The 24,226-nt window shown below is 40.6% G+C and overlaps 2 protein-coding genes across 2 annotated transcripts in view; both read right to left on the bottom strand.

The window, feature by feature from the left end:
- Window positions 1–24,226, bottom strand: part of LOC128533806 (NACHT, LRR and PYD domains-containing protein 12-like) — a 605,307-nt gene that overhangs the window by 338,318 nt on the left and 242,763 nt on the right. The window lies entirely within an intron of this gene.
- LOC128534213 (NLR family CARD domain-containing protein 3-like) overlaps window positions 12,840–24,226 on the bottom strand; it is a 50,911-nt gene continuing 39,524 nt past the window's right edge. The window contains exons 6-7 of the mRNA XM_053508549.1: window positions 23,315–23,488; window positions 12,840–13,017 (exon numbers count right to left, since the gene is read on the bottom strand). Coding sequence (XP_053364524.1) covers window positions 12,840–13,017; window positions 23,315–23,488 — 352 coding nt within the window. The remainder of the gene's footprint in view (window positions 13,018–23,314; window positions 23,489–24,226) is intronic.

Here is a 24,226-nt window from a genome sequence, read left to right as displayed (position 1 = left end):
ACTTCTAATATTTTATTCAGAATAGAACATAAATCACGGAACAAAAGTTTAAACTGAGAAAATGTATCATTTTAAGGGAAAAATATGTTGATTCAAAATTTCATGGTGTCAACAAATCCCAAAAAAGTTGGGAAAAGAAGCAATAAGAGGCTGGAAAAAGTAAATTTAAGCATAACGAGGAGATGGAAGACCAATTAACACTAATTAGGTCAATTGGCAACATGATTGGGTATAAAAAGAGCTTCTCAGAGTGGCAGTGTCTCTCAGAAGCCAAGATGGGTAGATGATCACCAATTCCCACAATGTTGCTGCACAGGGCACAGCACCTGTCTATGCTGTGCCCTTGATCAAAGCGCTTAATCCTCAACTGCTCAGATTAATAATGAGATAAATAGAAGTCGCTCTGGATAAGGACATCTGACAAATGAAATAAATGTAAATGTAAACCTGTGGACTCAGTGACAAACTGATGAGGACAACAAGAATACAATAAATGGAATCTGAATGTTATTTTTGGAATTTGTGTCACACCATTTGAAACTGAATTTCATAATTACATTTCAAACAGAGGCCTTGAAACTGACAATATTTTAAAATTCAAAAAGTGTACAGTTTAAAGACGTTTGTTTGAATTTTAACTGAATTCCATAAAATTCAGCTTCAATTTCAAGGTCAAATAAATTTTTACGATAGTATGATACAAATGTAAAGTAACGTTTAACTTCAGATTTTTTCTGTTTAATTTCTAAATTCTCCACAACAATCTCCACAACGCCTTTTGGAGTTCATTACTCAATGAGAATAGTGTACTGTACCGAACAGTAATTTAACCTCAGATAATTGAACCTTAAGGACCTCTGATGTTGTTGTCTATAAACATATTAAAGGTCCACCACATGTCTTTACTCTCCAGGTAAAAATACACACTGAAGGTAGAAATGATGTTCCACCATGTCCTGTATTCTCTCCTTACTGGGAGCAGCTTTCAGTTTCTTCTTACCTGATGTGAGAGTTTTGAGCATTTTTACTTTTCCCTGGAAAAAGTGTGTTAACCCCCTGTCTCCTTCCTCTTTCAGTCAGATGTAAAAACCGTTTTGTTGATGTTTCTGTGTTGTGTGATTCAGTGGCGGCTGCTAGCTTTTGAAACAGGGGAGGCTCGTATTAGGCCTTCATCATAAAATTCATTATGTTCTTTGCGCTTTTTATGCCTTTTGTATGCCCTGTCAAAGTAACCCAGATCCCCAAAACCAACGATTGACCAAACTGTATTCTCATTCTCTGAGAAGGTTTCGTCAGGAGGCATGGCCAATAGTACATTTTCTGTCACAGCACTTCCAGTCAGCCAGTTCACCTTGTCATACTAGGAGAGCTGAAAAGACCTGTTATTTTTTTTCTGATTTTTGCACCAGATCAATCTTGAGCATTGGTCTGCCCTGCCGTTTAATTCTGAGTCTTTTCGCATAAGAAAGACTACTAAATGGTTTTGCCAAAAGCAGGTCAACAATATTAGCACCGTCTGCGTCTGCCATTATGCACAGCTTGCTAGCTGGCTAGTTTTCCCTTCCACGAGCTACTTTAATTATATGAACGAACTAACTTTACAATGCTGAAACAAGGAGCAAAGTCAAGAACGCTATAATACGTTTTGTTATTATTTAAAGAATGATTTGTACAAACAAAAATGGTTTATATCACCAGCAAACAATACAGAGTGCAGCAGTTCTTCGTACCACTTCACCTGCAAATCCGGATGGGACTAAACTCGAATCTCTGTAGCGCTGATGTATATTTAAGACATGCTGTCAATCAAAAATGGGGTTCCGCCCTTTAAACAGCTCCTCCAATCATCACGCAGCATCCCAGCGTCCTGGCTTGCGGGACATAATCGCAGTGTTTATCCAATGACCGTCTAGTTCAAAGCGGCCGCATTGAAGTCAATGGACGCTGGGCTTCAACGGGGAAATGCACTGTGACGCTACGGGAATGTATGAGAAGAAAATCAAGTCAGCCGACCTGCTATATCTAACTGATTCTGAACGAACTCATCTTTGAAATGAACGTTTTCTAACGCATTTTTAGTCAATAAAATGTTAATACAATGGTACATAATTTGACCATTAATTTTGTGACATTATAGGGGAAGCTGAGCTTCCCTTGCAGGCTTAAAGAAATCGCCACTGGTGTGATTTCTCCTGTCTTTTACCCCTCATGCTCACTGTAATGTTTTGTGTTCTGTCGGTTGCCAGTAGTTGTATTTTTCCTCTTGTTGGTGTGTATCAGAGCAGACATTAGGGACAGGGTTACTGTTAGCGGTATTGTCTGTAGGGACGTGGTGTTTTATACTGGCGGTGTTTTCTGTGTCTGTGTTGTGTTTATCAGCGCTGGGTGCAGTGTTTCTATCTGTGGTGTCGGTGTGTTCAGGACTGACCTTTTGTGAGTTCTGACTGCGGTGTGTCGTTGCTCTGGGGGTCGGTGAGGCCCGCTGCAGTCTCCGTCTCCCCGGTGTCCTCCTGCTGTCTGTCCCTGCGGTGCTGCTGCTGTATCCCGTCCGAGTCGTCCCCTGAGCTCCCCGTCTGCACAGCTCCATGAGGACAGCTCAGACGTTTATGTCCAACATCATCACACTCAAAGCACCTTAGCCGCTCCGTGGTGGCAAAGATAGTGTAACTACTGTCCCCGTCCTTACACTTAAAATTCACGTTTAATGTTCCCTCCTGGTTGTTTAAAAACATCACGCTGTTACATGCTGAAGCTCTCACACCTGAGCGGGATAGCTCTCATAGTGCTGACGAACCTCCCGAAGCGGGCCAGATCCCTAATGATCTGTTCATCCTTAATGAACAGGGGCACGTTAGAGATCAGCACTCGTGTTGCAGGGGCAGATAGAGGGGTAATTTGGACCATGACGCCTTTTACTCGGTGGTGGTTTTTTCTTAGTCAGAAAAAAACATCACCGCTTTGTTCATCCAGGAGACAGAGTAGATATTTTCGTATCCTACCTGCTCTCACACCACTAGCAGCACCTCCTCCACCTGTACTCCGTCCTCCGACACACACCTGACACCATGTCGGAGAGACAGAGTCTCTCTACCGGTCTCAGAGGACATGGAGCCTCACTCACTCTCTCTCACTCTAAACTTTTTGTATTAATAATATTCACTAATAAAAAATAAAGTGGAGGAAAAACAAACAGTCTTTCTCTAGTTTTTAACTAATTAATAGGAAATATATTTGATATGAAAAGTTTATAATTTTTTTTTAATTCAATGATTTTCAAAGAAATCTCTCATTGTAAACATACATAATTTTGAAATGTAATTTCTCGAGGAAATAAAAATGGGGAAAAAAACATCATCTAATAACAACAATTGGTCTTTTGAAGTGCATGAATGTACAAATCATTTATAAAAAGCTTTCAGGCTATTAATATATACAGTAGGTACAGCTGGAGTTTAATTTAGAAATGATGAGTGGACATAAAAACGTCTAGACACCCCTTTACCGTTTCTTTTTGATTGTTTTTTTTACCCTTTAATGTCTTACAGCAATCAATGACATTAATGAAAAAAATGTTAACCAATTATAATCAAACTAATAAACTCAAAATTCATTATTATACATCTGTCATAAAGGAAGTGGTTCTGATTAACATAAAAAGAGTCACTGGTTCTGTATGATTTCTCGTCATCATCTCATTTCATCTGACTAAAGAGTTTATAAAGCATGTGTCTTAACTTATGCTTTGAAAAAAAGTTAAAATAAATCCATACAGATAAGTGTTTCCACACGCTGTGTATATGTGTGTGTGTGCAAGCGCCTACCCACTGTGGATGTGTGTGTGTGTGTGTGTGTACACAGTGTACGTGAAGCTAAAGTAAAATGAGAGGAGGAATGACTTCATGCCCCTTCCCCCTCTCCTATTTGAGACAAGTAACCTCTCTTATGACACTGTGGCACAAACTAATGTAATCACTGCTGTAAAGAAAAAATAAAACAAAGGAATCTGAATTCTACCTTTAAAAATAATCGCGACAGGACAGTTAAAAAATGTGTGTGGATGTGTGTGTGTGTGTGTGTGTGTGTGAAGGCAAAAGGAACAGGGTGGAAAGACGCTGTCCAATGACGTGCGCACACACACAGTTAGTGCAGGCTGACGGAGAGAGAGAGAGAAAATGGATCTAACCTCTCTAATGAGACTTTTGAAAGGATGACTTACTTACTTACACACACACACACACACACACACGAACACAAAATTAACGATGCTTTAAAAAAAACACGATTATTATACGAGTGAGAGACGAGCACTAAGACCAAGCAGGAGAGACGATTACCCACAATTCCACAGCGCATGTAAAAGAAAAAACATGATGATCAAAACAAAAAGCGCATGCGTGCTACATGATACTCGATGAAACTTTATACTCTTAAATCAAGGCACGCTTGTTTTTCAAGTCAAAATTCATAAAAAAATCTGAGTTTAATAAACCCATGTCTAGACATTTGAACTTATTTTAAACTTGTTGTATGAGAAGATCACTTACTCACTCACCATCTATACCGCTTTATCCTGTAGGGCACAAGGTGGGGTACAACCTGGACAGGGTGCCAATCCATCACAGGGCACACATACACACACACAAACTCATTTACACACTACAGGCAATTTGGAAACACCAGTTATCCTAACCTGCCTGTCTTTGAACTGTGGGAGGAAACCCACCTAGCACATGTAAACTGCATACACACAGAGAGAGAGACGGGAATCGAGCCTGGCCGGGAATCGAACCCGGACCTTTTAGGTCAATTTTTAGGTCAAATAATTTTTAGGTCAAAATTATGTGAACATCATCTTTGTAGTATTTAGGCGTTATATGAAGTGAGCCACGACTTTTTTTGTAGCGATTGTTCCACTTTTAACCTCTGACTCACCTTGACTGGAACAGAACACCATCACCACCTCACTGATTCACTACAACACTGTGTGTCGGTCTCCAGGCTTTCCACGTTAGTGCTTCAGACCATAAGCCTGATGCTCGGTGAGACGGAAAAAGGAGCTGCTCGCTTTAGCGCACTAACGTCCAAGCAGTGAGTAAACTCGGATATGACTGGAGCCTGTGACTGTAGTGTATATTTATACAGTATGTTACTGTATCAGGAGCCTTTAATGTGTTGCAGGGGAAGCGTGACTGCAGACTTGCTCTTGGCTTTGGTGTGTGTGATCCTGAGCTAAAGCCTTACAACTGCAATTCTACATCTCACACAGAGGTAAGACACAACACTCTTATCTGTCTTGTTTGTGTTATTGCTGTACTGGATATAGTTTCAATAAGAATGAATCATCTGTGTCTGGACATAACCAGTGACTAGCAATATAAAACATAAGTAACACTAATAACACAAACAATACAATATTTCATTTCCAAAACCTTACGGTGGAGTAGATTCTCATTCTCTGGCATTATTGTATATATTCAGGTCCATAAATATTTGGACAGCGACTCCATGGTGGTCAGTTTGTCTCTGTACACCAGGACAATGGATTTGAAATTCAACACTCAAGATGTGATCGCAAACAAATTAATGTATGTAACTGTCCCAATATTTATGGTCCTAGATGCATAACCTCAGTACAACATTCGTCCACTGATGCAGATTTATAGACTTTTTATTTGTTTAGTTTTTTTAAGGTGAGTCTCATGCAGAATGTAGGACACTTTCTGACTGTCCTGGGTTTTTCAAACACTTAAATCCCACCCTTTCTTTGTAAATCTCGTTGGAATTAAAACTAGCTCTTCAGTAGATCGTAAGATTCACTAAGTTGTGCTCTGTCTGTGTTTAGCTCCTGTTTATGGTTTATCAGGCCCAGCGTCTGGTTCTGGTTCTGTCATTTCTGGTAAATCCATAATAATTGATATCAAATCCATGAGAATGTGATTCCTTTGGGAAAAGTAGATCAAATACTAGAGTTGATCCATGTCTATGTTGTTATGTTGAAACAGTCAGAGTCTCCCTTGAGCCCGTCTCAGGCTGTCCTCCTGTACCAGCGGTGCCACTTGCTCCTGACCTGCATGCAGCACAACCCCTGTGTGAACACCTCCATTATTACAGAACTTAAAGAAGAGTTCAGGTGAGAGAGTCTGTTGTGGACGACTGGGTTTTATAAGACGGTGTACAAACCGAGACAAACAAATGAGCTTTGATGCAAATAAAGCAAGATGGCGCCGGTGAGGTCGGCTGCCGTCACGACTGCTCTGACCAGATTTTCTTTGTTTTTGTTCTTTAAGTTAGTTTTTACCGTTTTAAAACCAGTCAAATTACCACCATGGAGTACATTAGTTATGATAGAGACACTCTTGTTTCTATTGGTATACAATGTACTCACAATTTGACGTTTTTAACTCCGGATCCGAGCTGGCCGAGTGAGATCCTGAGGGAAAACAAAGGACGCGGCGCGAAGCGGCGGCCCCAAGGGAAACGAGCCGGCGTCAGGAACAGGGTGAGAGCCTGTGCACACCGCACACCTCTGCCTAGCATCCTGCTCGCCAACGTCCAGTCACTGGAAAACAAGCTCGATGACCTCAGGGCCAGGATAAAGTTCCAGAGAGACATTCGGGACTGCAACCTCCTCTGCTTCACCGAGACATGGCTGAACCCAGCGGTGCCGGACCACGCCATCCAGCCGGCCGAGTTCTTCTCGGTTCACCGCAGGACGCGGGACTCGGGAAAGTCAAGGGGAGGCGGCGTGTGTTTAATGGTGAACAGCAGCTGGTGCAACAGCGCGAGTGTTGTTCCTCTCACACGCTCCTGCACACCAAATCTGGAGCTACTGTCCATCATGTGTCGTCCTTTTTACCTTCCTCGGGAGTTCACATCGGTCATAATCAGCGCCGTTTATATTCCACCACAAGCGGACACGGACACTGCCTTATGCGAGCTGCATGAGGCACTCACACAGCAACAAACACAACACCGGGACGCTGCGCTTATTGTGGCGGGGGACTTTAACAGTGCCAACCTCAAACGTGCAGCGCCAAACTTTTATCAGCATATCACATTTACATATTTACATTTACATTTAGGCATTTGGCAGACGCTCTTATCCAGAGCGACTTACAAAAAGTGCTTTAATGTTTACAACATTGGATACATACTTACACTGGGTTAACTAGGTTAATAACTAAGTACCATTAGTCCAACACATCTGAGAAGAGGGTTTTTTTTTTTGGGGGGGGGGGGGGGGGGGTTTGTCCAAATACTGGAGAAACAGATGCGTCTTGAGTCGTCGTTTAAAGATAGTCAAAGTCTCTGATGTACGGATCACCTGCCCCACCAGGGGCGAAAGGACACTGGATCATTGCTACACCACAGTCAAGGACGGTTACATGGCACAATCTCGCCCTTCGTTTGGTAAATCCGACCACGCCGCCATCTTCCTCATGCCAAAATACAAACAAAGGCTGAAACAGTAAGTTCCGGTTCAGAGGGAGGTCGCGCGCTGGACAGACCAATCGGTGGCCGCGTTACAGGACGCACTCGATGACGCAGACTGGGACATGTTCAGAAACAGCTCCGATGGTGACGTCAGCATGTTTACGGAAGCGGTTGTGGGATTCATCGGGGAACTAGCGGATGATACCGTGGAGAAAAAGACTATTAGAACGTTTCCCAACCAGAAGCCGTGGGTGGATAAAACCACCGTGATGCTTTGAAATCTCGCACCGCTGCCTACAACACGGGACTCGCGTCGGGGGACATGGAACCGTACAAGGCTGCGTCATACAGCGTCCGGAAGGCGGTGAAAGAGGCGAAGCAGCGCTACGGGAGAAAACTAGAGTCACAACTCCAACAGAGTGACTCTAGGAGCCTGTGGCAGGGATTAAGGACAATAACGGATTATAAAGCACCAACATCCGGTATGATAAACGCAGACGTGACTCTGGCAGATGAGCTGAACACTTTCTATGCTCGCTTCGAGGCTGCAGCTAAAGACGCTAGCGATGCTAATGCTAGCGGCACTAATGGCTGCAGACAGGAAGTCACTGCCAGCACCGGAAGCGCATTCATCATCACCGAGCACGACGTGAGGAGAGCCTTCAAGAGAGTGAACACCAGGAAAGCAGCAGGACCAGACGGCATCTCAGGTCATATTCTTAGAGCCTGCGCAGACCAGCTAGCACCTGTGTTCACTGAGATATTCAACATCTCTTTATCTCAGTCGGTGATCGCCACATGCTTCAAAGAGTCCATTATTGTTCCTGTCCCAAAGAAACCTCATCCTGCTTCCCTCAATGATTATCGCCCTGTAGCCCTCACTTCAGTAGTGATGAAGTGCTTTGAACGCCTGGTCAGAGACTTCATCATTTCTTTACTACCAGACACACTGGACCCACTACAGTTTGCATACCGTCCAAACCGTTCCACGGACGATGCAATCTCACATCTCCTCCATACATCTCTCACTCATCTGGACACTCGGAGGGGGAATTATGTGAAAATGCTCTACATCGACTACAGCTCTGCATTTAATACCATAATTTCCTCCACACTCACCACCAAGCTGGAGCACCTGGGACTCAGCTCATCCATGTGTCAGTGGATCTCCAATTTTCTGACTGGCAGACCACAGACAGTAAGGATGGGCGGCCATGTCTCAGCCTCCATCACTCTCAGTACTGGAGCCCCCCAGGGTTGTGTTCTGAGCCCCCTGCTGTACTCTCTGTACACCTCTGACTGCGTGGCCACTACCAACTCCACCACCGTCATCAAGTTTGCTGACGACTCTGTTGTGGTGGGCCTGATCACGAACAACGATAAGACGGCCTACCTGGAGGAGGTTGGAAATCTGGAGAACTGGTGCCAGAGGAACAATCTCCTCCTAAACGTCAGTAAGACAAAGCAGCTGATAGTGGACTTCAGTACAAAGCAGAAGAGGAACTACCAGACCCCCATCATCAACAGGAGCCCAGTGGAGAGAGTGGACAGCTTCAGATACCTCGGTGTTGACATCACGCAGGACCTGACATGGTCCTGTCACATCAACACCGTGGTAAAAAAGGCCCGGCAGCGTCTGTACCACCTCAGACGCTTGAGAGACTTTAGACTGCCCTCCAAGGTGCTCAGGAATTTCTACTCCTGCACCATAGAGAGCATCCTGACAGGAAACATCACGACCTGGTTCGGGAACAGCACCATGCAGGACAGACGAGCTCTATAGAGGGTGGTGCGATCAGCTGAGCGCATCATCCGCATCGAGCTCCCTGACCTGCACTTAATCTACACCAAGCGGTGCTGGACCAAGGCCAGGAAGGTCGTGAAGGACCTCAGCCATCCCAACAATGGACTGTTTACTCTGTTGCGGTCTGGGAAGCGATTCCGCTCCCTGAGGGCCAACACAGAGAGACTGAGGAGGAGTTTCTTCCCGCAGGCGATAAGGTCTCTCAACCACACCACTAGGCAAAACTAACACAATATTTTCACAATTCTCACAATCAATCAATCAATCTTTATACATCCATGGACACTATGGACAACTTCACGCACATCACATCTACACTACATGTTCACGTTTACATTCTGGACCATTGCACAAAGTCACTTTCATAACCTGCACAAAGTCATTTTTCTATGCATATTTGCACACCATTATAGTTCTATGTGTACAATATATTTCTATTTTCAGGTTCTATTTTTTCTAGTTAAATTTTTATTTAAATTTTCTATCATATTTCTTCTATTGATATTACTTATAAGTTTTAATTCTCTTTTTAAGGTCACTGGCGGTCGTGTAAGCATTTCACTACATTTCGTACTGTGTATGACTGTGTATGTGAAATAAAATTTGAATTTGAATTTGAGCTACTAGTATCAGATTTAGATTAGCAGATAACCAATGAGATCCAATCCTTCTCCAAAAGAGTTCGACTGATCCAAATGATCGTCCATTTACTGCAGTATTTTAATAATCTGATTATCAGAAACATCACAGTTAACACAATTCACATTCATCACAAAATAAGTGCACTTACAGAAAGGTGAGGCATTAAATGTAAAGATGTAGTTGTAGTTGATGTAGTCGGCTGCATTTGTCCCTCCCATTCAATACAGAGTTATTCTAACTGTTTATCTTTATTCTATAATCAAACTTTGCTATTCTTATAGGAGTGCTGTCTTACAGGATGACTGTAATGAGGAAATGAGTATAAAAATAATCTAAATCATATGCTGTCAAATCAGCAGTTCTTCTTGTGTTGGAGATTTTGGATGGACGTCTTAAGCAGTGTCTCTGTCACCATTAAAACAGCCGATGTTTTGTAAAATGATGTTTGTTTAAGTTGCAGCTCAGTTCCAGAGACGTGTAGAATCGATGCCTTGATGTCATGAAGCTTTTCTGATGGATCATAATGACCCCACATACAACATACTACATCCTATATCCTATAATTTCTCACATGTAATATAAAATCCCACTTGAGTTTACAGCTGTTGGAATTTCCACAAACCACCAGACGTCACTCTGCTTCTTGTTTTAACTCTCAGTTCATGATAACAATCACCATCATGATAATGATTAATTTATGAGAATATGATTATAAGGGTCACTGAGTGATGACTTCTAACCTTTTACATATTGTTTCTTTTTTAAGATATTATGTGAGACAGTCTGGTCTGGAGGACAAGCGTCCCCTTCACTGTCCCATTAGTAGACCAGCAAAGCATCTCCTCTCCCAGCTGCTCAGCCTGGTGATCACGAGGACTGTTTACAGCCACCTGTCTCTCACACATTAGTACAAATTTTCATTTTTATCTTATTAACTGATGACCATGGATATATATAGAACTGGTGTATTATGTACTTTGCCAGTTGTGGAGATAAAGTCCAGTATACTGTGTGAAGGACAAGGAGGAACATTTATCATGAGGATCCTGTAACCAGGAAAAGCAGCAAAATCAAATGCCATTTGTCTCTTAAATGACGCTCTATGTGTTTAAAAAGCTTATGTGACACACACACCAGTAAACACATTAATTACTTTGTTTACCGCCCACCAGACAGACAGTCAGATACACACACACACAATACTTTAAAAATCTTTTAAACATAATGCTATATTAAAATAAACCATCTGTTAGAAGTTCATTAAAAACAAATAAATCATTTTACCCTGTTCGCTTGTTGCTGCTTGTTTCCTTTTATAATTCACTTGAAAGATAACGATTTCACAAAATCCACTTTTTAGAAAAAGTGAAAAGACCGAGCACAAGAACCCCCCAAAACACCTCAGATCACACACACGCAGGTTTTATCTGGAGTACAGGCCCAAGTGAAGGAGGTCTTGCCACAAAGGGAAAGTTGCATGACCTGAAACCAGGAGACTGGGTGGTGGTGAAGGACCTCAGGAGAAAGAACCGGAAGGCCAGGAGGTGATCGGGACCGTTCCAGGTGCTCCTAGTGACACGGACAGCAGTGAAGGTAGCAGAAAGTGTGAAGTGGATCCACTCCAGCCACTGCAAACGTGTTCCATGACATGTATAACATTATTTTTTTTATGTATTTTATTAAATTATGGACACTATAAGCACTTAAATACAATGTCATTTTAATTGTAAAGCCAAAAAAAAAAACGCAACAATATGCACAACAAAATTAAAAACATAGTATAGTACAAAAAAAAAATAACACTTATTAAAAACACAGAATAATCAATGACCCATCAAACCTGCGTCATACAACAGTTAATTTTGGTCCATGAATGTGTTTGGACAAGCAGTGACCACAACAAGGCTGATGTTTCATATATTTCATAACAGAACTGGCAGATTTGATGACTTGTGTCACTCCACTTGTCTGTGTTCACTCAGTCTGTGATTCACTGTGCACGATGAACACACACTTCTCACGTCTCTGAGTCTGTTTAATGTGTTATAACTAAATGAATGATGTGTTTATGAGCATGTTCTCTATCACCAACATGGAAACACAGGAACACCGGAGTCTTCAACACACAAAGATGTTTATCACCAACTAAATCTAAAAGAAAAATGTGTATTAATAACCATAAACTGGACTGTGGTACTTCATGATCAACAGCATGTAATCATCTCTCCTTCAAGGGAAACATCATCATCTCCTGTTTATAATTCATCATTCAACATTTTTTCATTCTTAGTAACATCTGTGTTATAACAGGAACATGAGCAGATATTTACTCATCACATCACTGCTCTTATCCAATCACAGGCTTTGGAGCTTTTTAAATAATCAACACTACTGAGTCATTTAGCTCTTGTTCTACATTTATATTTAAGTGCAGACTTTAAGAACAAGCTGAGGTGAATTTTACAGGAATGACAGAAGACACGGTGTGGAGGTCGGGTGCTGGAAGAAGTGTCAGAGTGAGGAAAGTGGCGGCTTAAATACAATATTTGTAGCAGAAAAGTTTTAGGAGAATTAAGTTTGCTTCCAGAAACAGGGAAAAGCAGAGATCATCTTGTTCAGACAAAAGCAGCAGTATGAAGTCAGAGATAGCAGGGTGTCACAAGGAGACAAGCTGTTCATTTACAATCACTCTCATGCACTCATTTGTGACATTTTGTAGACTCTGACTGACTCCCTGTCTTCTGACTTCACATGAATTTAAAATCAACTTTACTGAACACAAAACATTAAAGCATTAAAGCATATTGTTAGAGAAAAATATTTAAATAAAACAGTAATAACACTTCTAACCTGCTAATCGTATATTTATTAGGACTGAATAGAAATTTACAAACTAATGATTAATTACTTATATAATTGGTCTTTTATTATTTCAACAATAATACAAAAAGGTCATTACTCACTTCAGTGTCTGTAGTTTGTAATGTTCATCATCCTTAAGAGCAGAGAGCAGCTTCTTTCCTGAGTCTCCTACATTATTCAAGACCAGATCCAGTACTTTCAGGTGTGAGGGGTTTGATCGCAGAGCTGAAGTCAGAGCAGCACAGCCTTCATCTGAGACACCACACCACTGCAAACTGTAGAGAGACACAATGACACACTCTTCATCACAGATCATACACAGGATAAGGAGTATAGAAGATGAAGGAATAAATAATATTAACCAGATTACTGGTTAATATTATTTATTAAACCAGATTTATTATTATTAAACCAGATTACTTGCTGATCATTTAAATAGATATTCCTGAATTATAAATCTAATGGAGAGTAAGAAATGTCTACAAATTGGATCCATCAGGTTCTACAGGTTTAAATGTGAAATTCATTGTAAAAAAAAAAAAATCCTACGGAAAAACTGACATAAAGATTCCAGAAAGAAACATCCAAAAAAGTGTGAAAGTGAATCTGATTACATATTCTGTTTAATTTAATAAAATCTGTGAGATTAACAGTCGTCAGTTTTACACATTATTTTGTCCTCGTCTCAGAAGCAGGTGGAAATTAGCACAGTGTTGTTGGAGCGGTTGCCAGATCCCCGGTTTTCTGATATGTCTCTCTCTATGACTTACACTTTTGTTCTTTTGATGTAACATAATGAACACTGTATTATAAAAACACAGAGAAATTGTACATGAATAATGGATTGTATTTAATTAAGCTTGACACATTGACTAGCTATATCTGAAGCACAGGTAGATTAGTCAGACTTGAAGTCTTTTACTCTTTAAGTCTTTTACTCTTTCCTAGTCAAGTGTGGAGAGAGATGTATGGCTTCGAGGTCTGGGAGACTGGTTTTGAATTGACTCTATTGATAAGAGACCATAAGGACTGGACATGGCCTGCTGAAGTCTTAAGGAGGTTTGGAGTTCAGGGCTCAGTCTCTATAGATGAACAGTCTATTCACAGAGAGAGGAAGTTCATTATCACTTCAGATGAATATAAATCCAAACAGCTCTTGTTCTCTAGAACTCTTTTGTCTACACAGTTATTTTGTTATTACAATTTACATGAAAACATTTCTATTGTGCATCGGACTTTAACATGAAATATATCTTTTAATCGTGTTTAATCAGCAGTGTTTTCCTTAAAAATATCACTTTGTTGATTTTGTCATTACTTCCATCTACATTTAATATGACAATGTTTGGCTGCTGAATGTTGCTGAACAGGTATCGAGGCGATAAAAAACAATAATGAGTCCATAAATACGCTTAAAAATCAATAATGACTTGATAACGGAGCTAAAGAATTGATACCAAGGCGTTTCCGAGGAGTTAATGTCCGGAGGGGGCAGACGAAATTCTTTAACATGCTCCAACTTCCCTCCCGATACTAACGACTAATTTGCAAATAATTATAATAATAATAATAAAAATAAGTAAATTGGGCTCAGTGGACTGGGGGCCTAAAACTTAACTGGGACACTCTTCTTTTAAACCTAACAATGTGCTTTCCTTCTTTTGTGCAAGATTTAGTGCAAATCAAAAAAGTTGAAATTCAGTAAAAATAAAACAAAAAATAATTATTAATACTGTGTTCTGTGTTCTCACTGTGTTCTTATTACTAGGAACGTGTCCTAGTTTTAATGATACTGTTTCCATATGGCAAGATAAAAATCCCAATCATAATTGAAGATTAAATAAGGTTTATTGTCTGTTTATTTGATATGTTACTTAATTAATGTCTTTTCTAAATATGTTTTAATTGTTTTCATATGTAAAAACATATGCAGTGTACTTCCTTTGCTGATAATAAATAGAACTACAGACACATCATGTGTGTGTGTGTGTGTGTGTGTGTGTGTGCGCGCCTCTCTCCTGGTTTGGGGTCATCTGGTATCGTGTAACGGACGCAAAAGCAATAATCCTTCTTCTTTTAACTCGTATTAAACGTAAAAATTTGGAGGCTCGTTTTAACCCTTACATAACATCACGCCAAACATCATTTAAACATTTCACTGCATATCAGACTGTTTATGGTGACAAATAAGATTTGAATTTGGTAGATGAGGCGTCTCTGTGTGTTAGACCTGTTCAGTAGCTCGATTTTGGTAAATGACGTCGCTATGTCAGGACGAAACTGCTGCATCAGAAACACTGCCATAGCAGGTCACATGATCATTTATACAACCTAAACAATCCTTTTACTACATATTCCACATGTTTACATTTCTGTTCGGTTTGATAGCTGATAGTCCAGTTCAAAAGCAGAGTGTCACTTTAACTTAGTAAGTACGCCTGTGCTCTCACATTTCACTGGATTGTGGATCAGTAGATCTTACACACAGACACTGCAGAATTGTTCATAAACTTACAGTGACTTGTAGTTTTAACACTCGTTAGTTTTTCTTGTAAAGTGTAAACACTTATTCCAAAAAAGTCTTTCAAGAAAGACGTGTCACCTATCGACTGAATGTGCTACGTCTAAAATGAATTAGCTAGAGCACATCTAGGCTTCCTAATGAAGGTTCTGTGAAGGTTTGGTCAAATACACATGAATGGTTTAGGAGGAGTTGCAGATAGAAGTGTAATGATGATGATGATGATGAGAGACGATGGATAGTGAACTCTATGTGTCTCCTATGCTTCTCAGACAGGTCACACAACCAGGTAATTAAAATGTCAGGGTTTGTGAGAAGGGGTTGTGTGTCTGGGTCTTTCATCCACTCTTCAGCTACCAGGTCATACGGATGAAAGTTTTTGATCTCTACAAGTTCCTCAAAAAATCTTTGCTTGGCACCGGCATTTAACTTCTCCCAGTAAGGTCCCTTTTCCTTAGGTTTACTCTTCTTCATCTCGAAAGTAAACACCATGTCACAAATCTAATTTCTTACTTTCTTTGCTGATAATAAATAAAACTTCAGACACCATGCATTTAACAACATGAAGTAACTTCACATTCTCTATATTAAACATACAGTAGTGATCATACACTGTGATCTCCTCTCATACACACACCTATTGATCCTGTTCTCAACTTCAGCTCTGTGTTACTGTATGAGTGTATTTGAGTCAGTAAGTTTATTTATAGATATTTTTTATTTCTCACTAAATGTAAAATAATACAAGACTATTTAAGAGCTCAGTGAAAGAACTATTAATAAATACTGCACGGTTTTAATACTGCTTCTTTTGTACATACAGTATCAGGAAATCCTGTTTATAGCAGTTAGATGGAGACGAATGTTCACTGACAAAATAAACATTATTTCAGCTTTAAGACCAATAAAATGTTTCTCATTTGCATTTCCCTGCTGCTTTTAAACCCTACAGCTCACACACAGTGCATTTAGTTTGTGTCCCAGGTGCAGTTTGTGTGATTAGTTACAGTGTTTTAGTAAATTTCACAGTCATTTCAGACACACTGCAGTCACATCAAGTCATGTTTTGCTCTGCAGCTTCTCACATACGTACATCTGACCCAAAGACTCTGTGACAAATCATCAGTGTGCAGTGAAAAGAAACAATCTTCCTCCTCAGGACATTGATGATCAACCTAAAACTTCTGCTTCAGTCTCACTATTAGAGAATGTGTCTTACTGAGGAGCAGGTCATGTGACTCTCAGAGAGATGATCTTACCTCAGTGTCTCCAGTTTACAGTCAGGATTCTCCAGTACAGCACAGAGACGCTTCACTCCTGAGTCTCCTACATTATTATTCTTTGACAGATCCAGTTCTCTCAGGTGTGAGGGGTTTGATCTCAGAGCTGAAGTCAGAGCAGCACAGCCTTCATCTGAGACACCACAATCCCACAACCTGTAGAGAGACACAATGACACACTCTTCATCACCAGATTTGAATATTTATTTAATACTTACTTTAAAGCTGATGTGTTTGTAAAATGTCATGATTTTTGTTAGGTAGTTTGAAATTAAGTAAATAGTTTAAACTATAGAATGTATTGTCTAATGTGTTAGTGCTAAATCTTATGTACTTCACTTCATGTTTAACAATGATTCAGTTACTGTAAATGCTCAATGCTTTTTTCAGACAAGTTTATAAAAATATTCATAAAAATAACGAGCAATACTGTAAAGGTCTTGTCCTTGTACATCTATCTACAATTTTTTTTTTTTGTGCAGCCTGTACTATTAGTATGCTAATTAGGCCCAACCTCCCTTTCATGGCACTGAGATCACGTGACCTGAACCATCATTATAATTTTCTTCAAAACAACCATCATGGTGGACACAGAGTCAACTCGCAACAAAGATGTAAGCGTAATTTTTTTTTCTTCATTTTAACATACCATCCAACACATTATTGTGAGAACTATGTATGGTCTGTGTCTTTAGCATGTAAAAGTACACATGAATTGGGTTTTTGTATAATTTAAGTACATCATAAATACACTCAGTACAAAATTAGCCTCCCAAAACAGCTTTAAGTATAAACATATACAATATATTATACCAATATAACTTCACGTATACTAGTCATTATTCCATCCTAGTCTTTGGCATGCTAGGATTTAATATACGTAGCATTGTTTCTTATTACTTGCACAGCCAAACAAGATTTGTTCATGTCTTAGAATTAATTCATTTTGTTTAAAAAAAAATCCACTGTGGTTTAAGTAACTTGGTTGCTGTCTCATTTTACATTTTAAATTTTAAATTAAAATTGACTTCTTAAAATAAAATGGCTTTGGCGAGTGTGTGTTATTGTGGAAAATTGGGTTTAATTTTTTAACTGTAACCAAATGGTAGCTTTTTCCTCAACAAAAAATGAAAACATTTAACATTGAAGGGAGCTTCATCCAAACATCCAGAGAATATGGAAAGGTTAAGTACACTGTAAAAATTATTTTAGAAAATGGAGAAAGAGAACAAGGATGAAAGTATTTGATGGGTTTATTAAGGGCGATGGGACTAGAAAAGAGGATTTAAAATGAAAGAAAGTGGAGGTAGATCAAGACCAGAAGGTGGTGGTAATGCAACATAGTGGATGCCAACCGCCAGTAAACACCAAGAAGATAAAGGACTAACTACGTCATCAACCTAAGACCACTGTTGCCATGGGTTACTAGACGCAGGCGCTGACCCTCTGTTAGCATGTTAAGTACTTTGAAATGTTTATTTTGAACTCATAAGAGCAACACTAGATTATGGCAGCATAGCGTATATTGTATGTCTGCAGCAGAGTTTAACCTAAAGCTATTTGACATAATGCAATCTCAAACCCAGTCGTAGTCATACAGGTAGAAGTTAGGGAAATGCCATTAAGAATGAAGCAAAAATAAAGTTAATGTTGGCATACTGGGTAAATCTGCAAGGACATAAAGAGTACCCAATGAAGGCCATCCTCAAAGAGTGCTGGGACACAACAAATCCAATCTGTTGGACAGGGGACACCAAAGCAAAATGCCTAGGACTACAGAAGCTTGATACTGTATCAGTCCCACTGTGGCACTATACAGCACCCACCATGGAAACTATTAACTCCACCAATAGATGTAAGTCTAAAACCAAAAAAAAAGGACAAACTCATCACACATAACAAGAATAATAATTCAAAACCATGTAAACACAACAGGAAATAAGTAATAATAATAAAACTAATAATATATATACAGAGAAATGAAAAGATCCAGGTACAGCATGAACAGGGACAGTATTCTACATTCCACAGTACAAGATAACAGCTAAGGAAAGAACAACAGACCAACTATCAGAATATATGGTTAAACTCACAAGTATACAAATATTACTTGAATGAGTAGAAAAGAATTATCAAGGAGAGGTGATAACTGTATCAGATAGCATGTCAGCCATCACTAGTCTGGAAACAGGAAATTCATGCAGACAAAACCATCTAGATAACATCTTACAAATAGTGTCAGAATTATACCAGAAGGGTGTAAGGAGCTCTTTCCTATGGGTACCAGCACATGTAGGAGTAAAAAGAAATGAAGAAGCAGGTAAAGTCAAAAATACACTAGGGAAAAATTATCTGGAAAATATATAATAAACAAATGAAACTGGTTTAGCAGATAAAATCTAACAGTTTTTAAAAATCATCTTTTTTTTTGCTCATGTGGTTACATAAAATTCAAATTCAAATTTAAATTTTATTTGTCACATACAGAAGTCATACACAGTACGAAATGTAGTGAAATGCTTATACGACTGCCCGTGACCCTAAAGGAGAATCATAGCTTATAATAAGAAATAAATATGAATAAAAGAAACAAGATAGAAAGATTGTGTTGTCATGTGTGATATTAGAAAAAAGGGTGCTGGCTCCTTTAAAAGTTGTAGCTTGCTGATGATGTCATCAATATAGGACCAGCTTTAGTGTGTTGCATAAAAGAGAGCAACCTGTTATTGTGGTTTCTTCCATCTCAAGCCATCTGCTACAGTTTTTGTCGTATCGTTGGTATGTGAGTTTATGTTAAGTGGAATTAAACTATATTTGATAGTATTTGTGTTAAGTTCAAACTTTGATTCTTTATACAGGGGTGTGTCACCATGTGTTTATTGGTTATACACAAATGCTATATTACTTATGTTGCTATTTATTTAGTATACAGTTTGAAATGTAAAAGATTGCAGATACTTTATTTGCATTTACAGTGCTTATTTTATATGCATCAGTGCAGACTTGTATGCAGTGTTATTGTATACATGATTACGGTACACTAGGAGTTATACAGTATGTAAAATATTTCCTTTCTTTTATTTACTTAGAATTAATTTGTTCTTTTTAGTTTTACCCCACTTCCAGTTATCCATTAAACAGAGTGAACAGAATGTCTGCTTCAGCGTGGTGATTGGTAGAGGAGTTATCTGTCTGTCAACATATGCAGGGCGCATTGGGTGGCAGAACAAAGATTAAATAGAAAAAATTTTAATTAAACTAGGAAAAATAGAAATATACTGTACAAATTGAAATATACTGTACTGTACAAGAGCAGTTAGGAAATTGAGAAAATTTGATATTTTGTAAGAAAGATGGTGTGCAAATATTCATAGAACAAAGTGACTTTGTGCAAAGGTTATTAAAGTGTCTTTATGCACTGGTCCAGGACGTTAACGTAACCATGTAATGTAGATGTGAAGGTAGGTGTGCAAAGTTATTAAAGTGTCTTTGTGCAATGGTCCAGGATGTAAACGTAAACATGTAGTGTAGATGTGATGTGCGTGGAATTGTCCAGAGTATCCATGGATGTAAAAAGATTGATTGATCAATTGTGAAAAGATTGTGTTAGTTCTGCATAGTGGTGTGGTTGAGAGACCTTATCGCCTGCGGGAAGAAGCTCCTCCTCAGTCTCTCTGTGTTGGCCTTCAGGGAGCGGAATCGCTTCCCAGACCGCAACAGAGTAAACAGTCCGTTGTTGGGGTGGCTGAGGTCCTTCACGATCTTCCTGGCCTTGGTCAAGCACCACTTGCTGTAGATCGAGTGCAGGTCAGGGAGCTTGGTGCGGATGATGCGCTCAGCTGATCGCACCACCCTCTGTAGAGCTCATCTGTCCTGCATGGTGCTGTTCCCGAACCAGGTCGTAATATTTCCCGTCAGGATGCTCTCTATGGTGCAGGAGTCGAAATTTCTGAGCACCTTGGAGGGCAGTCTAAAGTCTTTCAAGCGTCTGAGGTGGTAGAGACGCTGCCGGGCCTTTTTTACCACGGTGTTGATGTGACAGGACCATGCCAGGTCCTGCGTGATGTGAACACCGAGGTATCTGAAGCTGTCCACTCTCTCCACTGGGCTCCTGTTGATGATGGGGGTCTGGTAGTTCCTCACCTGCTTTGTACTGAAGTCCACTATCAGCTCCTTTGTCTTACTGACGTTTAGGAGGAGATTGTTCCTCTGGCACCAGTTCTCCAGATTTCCAACCTCCTCCAGGTAGGCCGTCTTATCGTTGTTCGTGATCAGGCCCACCACAACAGAGTCGTCAGCAAACTTGATGACGGTGGTGGAGTTGGTAGTGGCCATGCAGTCGTGGGTGTACAGAGAGTACAGCAGGGGGCTCAGAACACAACCCTCGGGGGCTCCAGTGCTGAGAGTGAGGGAGGCTGAGACATGTCCGCCCATTCTTACTGCCTGTGGTCTGCCAGTCAGAAAATTGGAGATCCACTGACACATGGATGAGCTGAGTCCCAGGTGCTCCAGCTTGGTGGTAAGTGTGGAGGAAATTATCCCGACTGAGATAAAGAGATGTTGAATATCTCAGTGAACACAGGTGCTAGCTGGTCTGCGCAGGCTCTGAGAATACGACCTGAGATGCCGTCTGGTCCTGCTGCTTTCCTGGTGTTCACTCTCTTGAAGGCTCACGTCATGCTCGGTGATGATGAACGCGCTTCCGATGCTGGCAGTGACTTCCTGTCTGCAGCCGTTAGCGCCGCTAGCATTAGCATCGCTAGCGTCTTTGGCTGCAGCCTCAAAGCGAGCATAGAAAGTGTTCAGCTCGTCTGCCAGAGTCACGTCCGCGTTCGTCATACCGGTTGTTGGTGCTTTATAGTCCGTAATTGTCCTTAATCCCTGCCACAGGCTCCTAGAGTCACTCTGTGGGAGTTGTGACTCTAGTTTTCTCCCGTAGCGCTGCTTCGCCTCTTTCACCGCCTTCCGGACGCTGTATGACGCAGCCTTGTACGGTTCCATGTCCCCCGACGCGAGTCCCGTGTTGTAGGCAGCGGTGCGAGATTTCAAAGCATCACGGTGGTTTTATCCACCCACGGCTTCTGGTTGGGAAACGTTCTAATAGTCTTTTTTTCAACGGTATCATCTGCTAGTTTCCCAATCCCACAACCGCTTCCGTAAACATGCTGACGTCATCATCGGAGCTGTTTCTGAACATGTCCCAGTCTGTGTCATCGAGTGCGTCCTGTAACGCGGCCACCGATTGGTCCGTCCAGCGCGCGACCTCCCTCTGAACCCAAACTTCCTGTTTCAGCCTTTGTTTGTATTTTGGCATGAGGAAGATGGCGGCGTGGTCGGATTTACCAAACGGTGGTAATACATTCTATAGTTTAAACTATTTACTTAATTTCAAACTACCTAACAAAAATCATGACATTTTGTAGCCGTCCTTGACAGTTATATAACAATGATCCAGTGTCCTTTCGCCCCTGGTGGGGCAAGTGATATGCTGTTAAAAGTTCGGCGCTGCGCGTTTGAGGTTGGCACTGTTAAAGTCCCCTGCCACAATAAGCGCAGCGTCCCAGTGTTGTGATTGTTTGGTCTTTGGTCTTCCTCTAGACGTCCTGCCTGGCAGTTCCAGCCTCAGCAACCTTCTACCGATATATTCACAATCTCTCCTCTGAACATGCCCAAACCACCTCAATCTGGCCTCTCTGACTTTATCTCCAAAACATCTAACGTGGGTTGTCCCTCTGATAAACTCATTCTTAATCCTATCCATCCTTGTCACTCCCAAAGAGAACCTCAACATCTTTAGCTCTGCTACCTCCAACTCTGCCTCCTGTCTTTTCTTCAGCGCCACTGTCTCTAAGCCGTAGAGCATCGCTGGTCTCACCACTGTCCTGTACACCTTTCCTTTCATTCTCGCTGATACTCTTTTATCGCACAACACACCTGACACTTTTCTCCACCCATTCCAACCTGCCTGTACCCGCCTCTTCACCTCCTTTCCACGCTCCCCGTTGCTCTGGACCGTTGACCCCAAGTACTTAAAATCCTGCACCTTCTTTACCTCTGCTCCCTGTAGCCTCACCGATCCTCCTGGGTCACTCTCATTTACACACATGTATTCCGTCTTGCTGCGGCTAACCTTCATTCCTCTGCTTTCCAGAGCATACCTCCACCTCTCCAAATTTTCCTCCACCTGTTCCCTGCTCTCGCTACAGAGCACAATGTCATCTGCAAACATCATAGTCCATGGGGACTCCTGTCTTACCTCATCTGTCATCCTGTCCATCACCAGAGCAAACAAAAAAGGGCTTAGAGCTGATCCTTGATGCAGACCCACCTCCACCTTAAACTCTCCTGTCACACCTACAGCACATCTTACCACTGTTTTACAGCTCTCATACATGTCCTGCACCACTCTAACATACTTCTCTGCCACTCTAGACTTCCTCATACAATACCACAGCTCCTCTCTTGGCACCCTGTCATACGCTTTCTCTAAATCTAAAAAGGCACAATGCAACTCCCTGTTACCTTCTCTGTAATTTCACAGTCATTTCAGACACACTGCAGTCACATCAAGTCATGTTTTGCTCTGCAGCTTCTCACATACGTACATCTGACCCAAAGACTCTGTGACAAATCATCAGTGTGCAGTGAAAAGAAACAATCTTCCTCCTCAGGACATTGATGATCAACCTAAAACTTCTGCGTCAGTCTCACTATTAGAGAATGTGTCTTACTGAGGAGCAGGTCATGTGACTCTCAGAGAAATGATCTTACCTCAGTGTCTCCAGTTTACAGAGAGGATTCTGTAGTACAGCACAGAGACGCTTCACTCCTGAGTCTCCTACTCTATTCCAGGACAGATCCAGTTCTCTCAGGTGTGAGGGGTTTGATCTCAGAGCTGAAGTCAGAGCAGCACAGCCTTCATCTGAGACACCACAAGACTGCAACCTGTAGAGAGACACAATGACACTCTTCATCACCAGATTTTAATATTTATTTAATACTTACTTTAAAGCTGATGTGTTTGTAAAATGTCATGATTTTTGTTAGGTAGTTTGAAATTAAGTAAATAGTTTAAACTATAGAATGTATTGTCTAATGTGTTAGTGCTAAATCTTATGTACTTCACTACTAGTATAATGCTCTGTAGCTCTCGCCCTGTTTTCAGAGTCTCTGTGTAACAATGCTTCAGTCTCACAATGCTTTGTTCAGACAAGTTTATCATTTAAAAAAATAAATAAATATTAAAATTAAAAAAACATATTAAATATAATACATTACAGATATACTTTAATTTCCTTAAATACTGTGTCAGGTACAGTATGTACGTTACACAGCCATATACTTTAAAGACTGATTCTGACTATATAAGCACACAATAAATAAGAAAAATATTTATAAAAATAATAAGTGATACCATTATTGTATTGGCCTTGCGCATTTATCTATAATTATTTTATTTTTTTTGTGCAGCCTGAACTATTAGTTAGTATGCTAATTAGGCCCAACCTCCAGTTTATACGTCACTTGAACCATCATTATAATTTTCTTCAAAACAACCATCATGGTGGACACAGAGGCAACTCGCATCAAAGACGTAAGCGTTTTACAGAATCTGCCAAGAAAAATCTTTACTCGTTTGGGTTTCCGACATTCCTACGTTTGTTTTGACACCTTGTCACATTT

Source organism: Clarias gariepinus, chromosome 12, assembly GCF_024256425.1.
Source record: "Clarias gariepinus isolate MV-2021 ecotype Netherlands chromosome 12, CGAR_prim_01v2, whole genome shotgun sequence".
Classification (NCBI taxonomy): Eukaryota; Metazoa; Chordata; class Actinopteri; order Siluriformes; family Clariidae; genus Clarias; species Clarias gariepinus.
Note: the sequence above shows the minus strand (reverse complement) of the source record. Positions and strands in the feature narration are given on the sequence as shown.